The 10110-nt window shown below is 56.1% G+C and overlaps 1 protein-coding gene across 1 annotated transcript; it reads right to left on the minus strand.

The window, feature by feature from the left end:
- Positions 1–4092: 4092 nt before the first annotated feature.
- On the minus strand, positions 4093–9586 carry NKX2-5 (NK2 homeobox 5). Its single transcript, XM_054978458.1, has 2 exons — positions 9304–9586; positions 4093–4700 (listed from the first exon to the last, which is right to left on the minus strand). The coding sequence occupies exons 1-2, from the start codon at positions 9584–9586 to the stop codon at positions 4093–4095; spliced, it is 891 nt and encodes a 296-aa protein (XP_054834433.1).
- Between the last annotated feature and the right edge of the window lie 524 nt (positions 9587–10110).

Consider the following 10110-nt stretch of genomic DNA (forward strand, 5'->3'; position numbering starts at 1 on the left):
CACCAACCAGTTTGGTTTAGTGGTTAAGAGCAGCAGGACTCCAATCTGGAGAACTGGGTTTGATTCCCCACTTCTCTGCTTGAAGCCAGCTGGGTGACCAGATGCACAATATGACTGACTTGCACAATCATAAGCGAGGCCAGAGGCTCTACTATGTAGCATGCAATAATTATGTACTATTGTGGTCATACTTTAATTCACACCCTCTTACAAATTATGCTCTTCCAGATGGGAAGGACTCCTGTGTGTCAGAATATAAAAGCTTCCCTGAAGCTGTTTTATTATTCATATTTTCAAAGCAGGCAGTATTTTGAAGACTTGCTGCACACCATTCTCATACCAGTGATTAGAAATTGCTTTGCAAGAAGCTGTAGGTGACAACACTTCAGTTTAAACTTAGGATCAAAAGGGGAAGACAAATAAATGTTTGTAGAACTTTCTCAGCCTGTCACACCTCACAGGGTAATTGTAGTGAGGATAATAATAATAACACGCTTTGTACACAGCTCTGAGTGGGTCTTAAGTTGTCCTGAAGGGAGATATATAAATCTAGTGTTGTTGTTGTTGTTGTTAACCTCTCCACCTCAAGCCCTAACCGGGCCCCTTGGGACAATGGCGGCACAGCAATGGGGGACAAAGGGGGCTTCTAAGCTGCCCTCTCCAGAGGGTGCAGGCCTACATCCACAGCCGGCTGAGGAGCGAGAGCGGCTGAGGGCGGCCGACGGCCTGCTCCAGCCCTCCTCCCTTCTTGTCTCCAGGCCTGTTTACTGATGGGCCGGATAGGGGAGCCCCGCAGGGGGCCGGCAGGTTCCCGGCCCTCCTAATGCATTCCGGCCGCCAGCACAAAGGCCGCCCCCGCCCCAGGATGTTTTGACTGCAGCGCGGCTCTCCTGTTTGTTGTTGCTCGCCCCGCTCGCTGCTATCCGAGAAGGGGCCTCGTGGCCGCAGCGCCGCCGCCTCCGGGATCGGGCTGGAATCGCGGCTCCACCGCCGCAGGCAGGCCCGGCCCGGCTCGGCTGGGAAAGCGGCCACCCTGAAGGGGCGGGTCGGAGTGGGTCTCCGCGCGGCCTTGCCTCTCCGCGGGGGCCGGGAGGCGCCGTCCCTTCTGGTTTCCGCGGCGCTGCGCGTGAGCGGAGCAACCCTGGCGGAACAACCCCGCGTCCCGCTTTATTGGGGCGCTTCCGCAAGACGCTGTGCGGCAGGAGAGGCATTTGGCATCATGGGGACGAGCCTTCGGAGCCGGTACAAAGGCACGTCAGCCCAGTGCGCGGCCTGCACGAAGAGGCAAATCGCGCACAGTACGGGCAGCGGATTCAATCGGCCGCCAGCGGCGGGCAACTGCGACCCCGGCCCGGGCTCTGGCGCCTCGGCTCCTTCCGCGCAAGCGTGCTCCTTGCACTAGTTTAATAGACGTTTATACACAAGACTACTTTTGCTCAGAACATTTTTGAGCGCTAAAGGAAGCAGAGCAAACAAAAAGGCTGCAGTTTGACGCGCCTGTGTGCTGCACGCGCGTGTTTGCACGAATACCTTTGTTTGTTTGCTTATTTTTGTTTACTTCATTTATACGTCTTTCATCCCAAATGGGGGCGCAAAAAAGTTCACGTAATTCTCCTCTCCTGCATTTTATCCTCACAACAGCCGTGTGAGGGGAGGTTAGTGTGTAACTGGCCCAGGATCACCCAGCAAGTTTCCACAGCAGAGCAGGATTCGAACCTCGGCCTCCCAGATCGTAGCCTGAAACTCTGGCTATAAATAATATATGGCAATACAGAGTAAATGCCCTGATCTGTAGAAAACTCATTTCCCGAGCCTTGCTTTCCCAATTTAATTAGCAGTCCTCTCCGAATTCCGAAATGCCCCGTTTTATTTAGTCTAAGTGGTAAATGAGTTACAGCTAACTAGCTACTTCTAGATTCCCAGACCTCTCTGTCTAACTTCATTGCATCACAGGGAAATGAACTCCCGCTGCTCTCTGTATAGTTTGTGTAATTTTGGTTGGGCCTAATACAAGGAATTGGGTGGCGTTGGGTTTTGCTCTCAGCCAAGGCTGCTGCTAGAAACTATTTGCTCTCTCTTATCTACTCCCCCTCGCCTGCCTGGGTAGTGGCCTCCTCTCCGGGGATACGACGGAGATGCCATTTATCTACCCTTTGCCCTGGCTGTGCATCCACAACGAGGCATTTCCTGCTTCGCAGAACAGCAATTGCAATAGGAAACGGGCCGCCTTGGAGGCCTGGCGCGTTTGCTGCGCGCGCTCAGCTTAGCCCTCAGGAGCTCCCTGCCCTCGCGACTAGGAGGGGACCTCGTTGCCCAGATAAGGAGGGGCTTGGCAAGGAAACAGAACGAAGCCACAAAGAGGCCGATTAGATCTCCGGCCGTCGGGCCCTTCGGCCTCTTGGCCCTCATCCCTGGGCGCTAGCCCTAACCCTTAGGAAGGGCGTTCTTCATGTCCCACTGAAAGCACTTCTGAGAGGCGGCAGCCAAATTTCCCACGCTTGGAACTTTTCCCCACTTGCAGCGAGGGCGCTCGCTTGTTGCCAGTCCGGCTCAGATTACTCTCGAGTTGCTGCAAAGGGCAGCTGTTCTCCAGCCCACTTTACTGGCGAGGGAGTGTGCAACGGTGCTCTCCCCCCACGTCCATGTGCAGCCTCCCCCCACCGCAACACATTCGCTCTAGAGAAGCCGAACTTTCTCATCCCACTTAAAAGTCCCGTTGGTTTCTCTGGGACTAATCCCAGACAACTCCCCGTGCAATCCTAGCAGGGCATGACTGTGCTTAGTTTAATGACTGTGTGCAGTTTAATACTCCAACTGGAATCCCAAGTTTATTTCCTGGGAAGCCCCGCTGAAAGGAAGGAGCCCACAAGCGCTGCTGTCGCTCGGCTGAGGCCAAGAGAAGAACCGAGTTTCAGTCGCTTCCAGGGTGGCTGGACGGCAGCCAGGATTCCGCGCGATCCTGGGCGCATTTACTCGGAAGGAAGTCCCACGGAATTCCGCGGGGTTTACTCCCAAGTAAATATGGGCAGGATTGCAGCCTTAAACATGCGCCACGGGCTGCTGGCCTGCCCCTTCAAGGCAGGTTTGACGTTTGGGTTCCGAGGGAGAGGGAGCCAAGGAGGCAGACGCAGCGACACAAGCCACGCTCTTTAATGACAAGGCAGCCGGCGCCATCGCTGCGGCGGCGGCAGAGGGGGAAACGCGACAGCAAACCGAGCGGCTGGAGGAGGCGCAGGCAGCGCATGCCGTGCGCTCAGTCCCTTGTCAGTGCATCGCTCGACGGGAGTCAGGTACCGAGGCGGCCTCGGGCTTCCTTCTGCCGGCGGGACCTTGGCGGTGGGGCGGCTGGGTCTTTTCCTCACTCGTCCCATTCCCCATCGGGGTGAGGGATAAAGGGAGCCGGGCTGTCCGATGGCGGAAACACACACACGCGCGCGCGCGAGCAAACACACAGACACACGAGAAAGCTGAAGGGACCCGCGAGAGGACCTCGTTTCAGAGGCTGAGCTCGCCCCAACTTGACCAGAGCAGGAGGCAGTCTCGGGGCTCTGCGACAGAAGGAGAAGAGAGCGCTTCTGGGTCTGCCTTCTTTAAAAAAAACACAAGCAGGCTGGCTGGAAGTGACACGTCCCGAAAGGGCTGGGAGAGGCGCCTCTTAATGAACCTCGGAAGGGCTCTCGGAAACGCCGAGCAGGCCTGCGTCGGAAACGCGGCTGGAGGCAACCGGACTTCGCTTGCAGCTGGCTGGATCTCTGCGGCACGCGGCTCCTTTGGGTTTTGCCTTTCAATCAAATCCTCATCCCTTGGCCTGGGCCAGAAATCCGGGGCTTTAGTCTGACCTCCAGAAGGTGCAGAAAGGCCTTCAGGGCTTCCCTTCCAGCGACTGGAGTAGCGGATGAGTCCTGCTACCGAATCTACCCAGGGAGGGCCCAGGGATCCCATCTTCCCAGGGATCCCTGAGTGCTACCTGTGGATAGCTCTCTCCGGAAGGTCCAGCCCACTCTCCAAGGGTTTGGAGGAGTCCATCCATGGAGGTTCTCGGCCCGGCCCATCCTTCCTGCTGCGGGGCTCGGGAGGGCGGCTCCGGGATCCCTACCAGGCACGTATGCCATGCAACGTGGACATGCCCCCGTTCCCCTGTGGGATGGAGGTGGGCACGGGGTTCAAGTCCCCCACGCCGAAGTTCATGAAGTTGCCGCCGGCGGCCGCGGGCTGAACGCCTTGCACGCCAGGGTAGCTGCAGCTGTAGCTGGCGTTGCAGGCGGCGCCGCTGTAGCTGCTGTAGGGCGGGTAGGCGTTGTAGCCGTAGGGGTTGAGGCTGACGTTGTAGGGGGAGCTGTAGGGCGAGGAATCCCCCAAGCAGGGCTTCCCGTCGCGGACCAGGACCGGCACGGCGATCCTCCGCGGCGGCGGGAGGCCCACCATCTCCAGGCTTTGGTCCTGCCTCTGGCGCTTGCATTTGTACCGACGGTTCTGGAACCAGATCTTCACCTGCGTGGAGGTGAGCTTCAGCACGCTGGCCAGGTGGTCTCTCTCCGGGGCCGAGAGGTATTTCTGCTGCTTGAAGCGGCGCTCCAGTTCGTAGACCTGGGCCTGCGAGAAGAGCACGCGTGGCTTCCGGCGCTTCCTCTGCCGGGGCCGCTCCGCATCCTCGGCCTCCCTCTTCTCCTCCTCCAGAGATTTCTGGAGGGCGCACAGATCTGCCGGGAAGGAAACACAAGACGCCCGACGGGCAGTCAGTGCTGGAGCTGCTCGGTGAGACGGGTTTGTTAGCAACTCAAGGGGCCTCCTGCCGCTAGCCCCCTGGAGCTCTCTCTCCCCGGTAGGAACCCAAGCCGCCTTATAAAATGGCTCTCCTGACAACAACCCTGAGGGGCAGGTTCAGCTCAAAGAGCGACTGGCTGAGCTTCCATGGCACAGCGGGGATTCGAACCGGGTCTCCCGGATCCTAGGTGGACACTCTCTAACCATCTGAAGAAGAGAACTGTGATTCTCGAAAGCTTATGCTACAGTAAAGTTGGTTAGTCTTAAAGGTGCTACTGGGCTCTTTTCTATTTTTACTCTCTAACCACAGCACACGAACCCCAACCAAGGCTAACATGCCATCTACAAGGAGCCCCCTCCCTCTTCGAAACCAGCTTACATTTCAATTGGAAGTCTGTTTTCACATTGGTTACCAGGTCAGGGCATTCACACGCGCTTTAGGAAGGAGGGTGTTGGACTAGGAGTGCAAGGGTCCGGATCCACTGACCAAGGGCCACTGGGTGCCTTGGACTGTGATTCTCTCTCGCTCCGGCGAAGTTCACCCAGAGCTGTGAAGGAAGCAGAGGAGAGTCCAATATATGGGACTCTGCGCTCCAGAGAAGATACAAAAGTGGCAGCGCCCTTACAACTTCGCTTGCGCCTTTTCTGGCTTATTGGACAGGAAGAGACCAACATCGGCTGGCATGTGCTTGGCCTAGCCACGGAACTCGAGGCCACCCATGAGCTCTCAGAGGCCCACAGGTTGAGCTCACTAATTCACCTGCCGGCAGAAGAAAGACCCGGCCCCGGAATCGACGCTGGAGTAAAGGCCTTTCGGGATCGCAGCTTTGCTGCTCACAACAGCGCCTTCCCAAACGCGCCGCCCGAGGACATTCCACTGCAAGAACTAAATGCTACACAGAGAGGCGGCTGACCTCCAGCGGGATTCGAGCAGCCAACTACGGGCAAGATTGCAGCCGCTGACATTTGGATCTTTCCTGTCCCTCTCAGTAATGCTTTCAAGAAGCACTAGGGTTTGCCTGGGTATTCTGTTTTATTTTTCTGCTGAGGCTTAACTTTCGAGACTAAGTTCATTAAACGATGGTATGATAACCTGCCTCTCCAATTCAGTGCTCTGGGGTCCCGATTCTGCAGAGGGATCTAAACGACCCCATCCCACACCGATTTGTATATACACGCATAATGTATAATCTAGGTATAATGTATAATGACATGACTGTCTATAGGACCAGGAGTAGAGCAAATGCAACGTTCTAGATAAGATCCACCCAAAGTCCAAGAACTGTCAGGCGCCAATGGCTTCACTGGAAAAAGTTAATCCTCTGCTTAACACTGCAACCAAAGGGATTTTAAAGTATTTAACTTGGACCGGATTTCAAGCGTGGGGATCCGATCCATTCCATTCACCCTAAACAGATTAACAGGTGTATTCGGAAACAACTACGCCTTAGATAACAATAGAATTGACATGCGAGGGATTTGCTTCCAAGTAAATATAGTTAGGAGCGTGAGCCCAAGTAACTAGGAGCACGTCGACTACGTTAGGGTGTGGATGAGGTGAACTGATTCAGGCCCCCAAAAGGTGCTTCTGGCTTCTTTCGGAGGGAACTGCAAGAGACGACTTGGAAAATGATCCTGGTCTTGGGATTCAGGAAAGAGCCCGCGCGATCTTTAATTGGAGGCAATAAGGACGTTCTCTGATTTCATTCGGAAAAGAAAAACAAAGGATGAATAAAGGGTGTGATCCATATCTCCCTGCCGCCAGCGTCTTAAGGTCCAACCGGATTTGGTGACTGCACCCCTTGACCCAGGTTCTGTGACCTGAGGAGAGGGGAGTGCCCATGTTTCCGAGTAGGCTCTGCTCTCAAGTACCTTCTGATTTGTAATCAAGAAAGCTATTTAGGACTTGGAGGCTTTACTCAGAATTACTTTTTAAAGAAAAAAGATCGGAATCTTTCCAGTGCAGCTGGCCTTTGCATTCTCAGTAAACCCGCCACCATTTAACACCCTATCGACATGCATGCAATTCGCAGTGCCGATTTCCCAAAACGCTCTTGGTACCGGTGATCCCGGAAAGATCTTTTCCAGCGGGGCTGGGCTGGGCTGGGCTGGAGGTGCTTACAATAGCGAAAGGCTGGAGGTTTTCAAGCGATCTGCAGTCTGGCCGCAAATATTAAAGATTTCTCCCTTACAATCCTATTGAAACTCACCGGACGGGCACCCTGCATTAAGGGTCGCTGAGACGATGCACTTACTTAAAATGTGGGACATTACTTCCGAGTACCGGGGGCTTGTATTGAAATAAATGTTGTTATTCTTTAAGGTGGCAGAGAACTTTTGTTTTATTTTCTGCCAAGCACATTTATCGATTTATTGGCAGGGATTACTTGACAGGACAGCCCTTAAATTTCAAGTGGAAGAGTTTGAAGAGGGTTTTCTCTCTTTGCGACTTGGAAACACAAGGGCTTTAACGACGCCTGGCTACCCGCACATTTGGAACTGGGGCAATCAATTGGGCTTCCATCTGTGTACATGTAGAAACCGGTTTCGGATTGCATAACTTGGGCTGGATCATGTGTATTGTACCTAAAACTGTAGTCAGTGAGTGTCACATTTTCTTCCAGGGGTCTCATCCACGGCAATATGGAAACACAGACCAAGATCCCAGTATCGTGTACAAGCGACCCCGAAGATGTTTGGGATCAGAAAAACAGGTCTGCCTTGAAAACTATTTTCATATGGGAAAGCCGTCTTTAAAAATCCATGAATTTTAGGATCCAAGGCTTCTGCCAGTGGAATCCTATGCAGGTCTACTCAGGAACCAGTCCCAGGTAAGTATGCAGCCCAGTATGAGTTGCAGCCCAGTCGCTTCTTCCCTCCCCAAATCCAAGCGCTGTTCGCCTGTTCGGAGCAAGCGCTTGGCGCTCCATTGCTTCTTTGAGAAAACTCCAGGCAAATTGGAAACTTCCTCCGAACACCTCGGGGGCTCCCAAAACTACAGAGCTGTTCCTTCCCCACCACGCAATTTTAGGTTGAAGAACATTTGACAGGAAGGGGCTGCTTTTAGTACCTGTCATTTTCAACGCTTTGCATTTTCGCGATAGAAACTTTAAATAGGAGTAGGTGACCACGAGTGAGGAAAGGCGAGGTATAAATATTCTAATAAATGAATAAATAATGGCAACCTTTGGAAACGAAATCAACCGAAGGGTAGCTAGGAAACGAGACCACAGTCCCAAAGGGGAATTCCACGGAACTTCTCACCAGTTTAGTGTCAAGATCTCAACGAGGTTGTGGGGCCCTTAGACCGATTAAAAGCGCTACGATTGACATGAAACCCTTATTTGAAAAATGAACCCTATCGAGATAACTGGGGAATTTCGACGGGGCTTCCTCCCAGGATGGGCTGGGGGGGGGAGGGGCGGGTGAGACTGCCCCAATCAAACTGCTTATTGTGGTAGAATCCCACTAAGGAACAACTGCTGGAAGACTCCGAAATAGCCTTAGAGACGCCAGACCCTTAGGCCGTCGCACAGGCTGTTTCGGTCCTGCCGCTGGAAAAATAGTAAAAGCGCAGCGAGGGGGTAGCTGATCGTTGAAACACGAAGGAAACCGGCACATGCTACTGTTGCATACGCTTGGGCTGTAAAGGGGGTGGGGGCTGCTATGGTCTGGTCTAATAAAAAGGCTAGATCGTATACAAAATGGTCTAGTTACTATAGTGATCACAATCATTATTGCTATTATTAATAATAATAAATGTTAGGGATAATGTGATAGCAATAGATTTATGGTTGCCACACGGAGGCTGCAGTAATAATGCTCGGTAATTTGGGAATCCGTCTGAATTTACTGCGACTTCCGAACAGCCCTAGATAGGATCGAGAAGCAACGGAGTGGGGCGGGGAAGTTCCCAGGAGCTCAAGAGGCGGCCTCGGAGAGCCAGGCTCCCTTTTGGGCTCGGTCCTTCGCCTGCTGTAGGGGAAGTAATAGTGCTAACTGTCCTCACAGGGTTGTACGCGCACAGGAATGTACACTAAGCATTCGGAACACGGTCCGATTCCGCATAAGAATTGTTAACAGCGGAGCGGTTCCCATCTGAGCGGAATCTGGAGCGAAGGCCTCGGCCCTGCAGGCTTAGTAGGGCGCGAGTCCCCCCGAACCCAGCTGGCCTGGCCTCCCCCAAACAGGCACCGCCGCCCTGCCCACGGGCCCCAAGCAAAGCAGACGCCCAGGCTGCCTTCTCCCCCCCGCGCTTGCACGCGGGCTGCGCTCTAGAGAGCCCGTCGCTTCTGGCTTCGCAAGGCAGGACAAGCCACCCGCGTCCGAGTCTCAAGCCGGAGCGCGCGATCCTGGGCGACTCTATTCCGCAGGGCTCTTGGGTAGTGCGCGGGGAAGAGTCGCCCGGAGCGGTGGCTGGCGCGCTGGGGCTGGGCTGCAGCGGCCCGGCTGCCAGCGAACGAGCGAGCGCGCCCCGCGACGGCGCCTCCCTCCTCTGCCTGCCTGCCTGCCGGCAGAGCCCCTTCGCCGCCTGTTTACCTTTCTTGTCCGCCTTGGGCTCCTTGGCCGAGTCCATTTCCGCGTAGCTTTTGGCGTAGAAGGCGGCGGGGAAAGACGCGCCGCCGTTGCCTTTGGGCGCCTCCGGGGCCGCGGCCGGGGCCTCCTCGGGCGGGTAGGCTTCCTGCTTGAAGGCGGCCAGCATGCAGGAGGGCGGCGAGCCCAGAGCCGAGAGCTCCAGGGAGGCCAGCGCGCTGGGGTGCTGCTCCAGGCTCAGGATGTCCTTGACGGAGAAGGGCGTGCTGGTCACCGGGCTGGCGAACATGGTGGGCGGCTGCGGGCGGGCGAGCCGGCCGGCCGGCCGGCCTGCTGCCCAGGCGGCTCAGGGGCCCCCGGCGGCCGCCCGCATGGCACTGCGCAGCCGGCGACTCTGGCTGCAGGTGGCGCGGCGGCCGCCAAGGCCCGCGGGGGGCGGGCCCAGGCGCGCGGGGGGCTCTGCCATTGGCCCGCCGACCGGGCGACGGCCCAGGCCCACCCAATATAGTCAGGCCCAGGCCCAGGCCCGGGAGCCCGCGCGGCGCGGCAGGCCGAAAGGGATGCCCTGGCCTCGGCGTCCAGGGGGGTGCTATGGCCCGGCCCGGCCTGGTCGCTTTTCCAGCTGGGAAGCGGCGCTTGGCCGTCTGGGTCAGGATCGGGGGCCGGCGGGGCCGGAGCATTTGGGGCAGGGGCGCTCCCGCCGCGCCTCTGTCAGTCACCCGGCTCTCTCCAAGGGGTTCGGCGCTTTGAACGCGGGAACGGGCCTTGACTCGGCCTGCGTGGACCGGCTGCGGCCCTCCGTTGCGTCAGGCT

Source organism: Eublepharis macularius, chromosome 4 (assembly GCF_028583425.1).
Source record: "Eublepharis macularius isolate TG4126 chromosome 4, MPM_Emac_v1.0, whole genome shotgun sequence".
Lineage (NCBI taxonomy): Eukaryota > Metazoa > Chordata > Lepidosauria > Squamata > Eublepharidae > Eublepharis > Eublepharis macularius.

What these genes read in the sequence shown, in the direction of transcription:
- NKX2-5 (XM_054978458.1), bottom strand. Translation starts at nt 9,586, where the DNA reads ATGTTCGCCAGCCCGGTGACCAGCACGCCCTTCTCCGTCAAGGACATC. An exon ending in GCCCAAGGCGGACAAGAAAG is followed by an intron (nt 4,701 to 9,303) that starts GTAAACAGGCGG and finishes CCTTCCCGGCAG; the next exon opens with ATCTGTGCGCCCTCCAGAAA.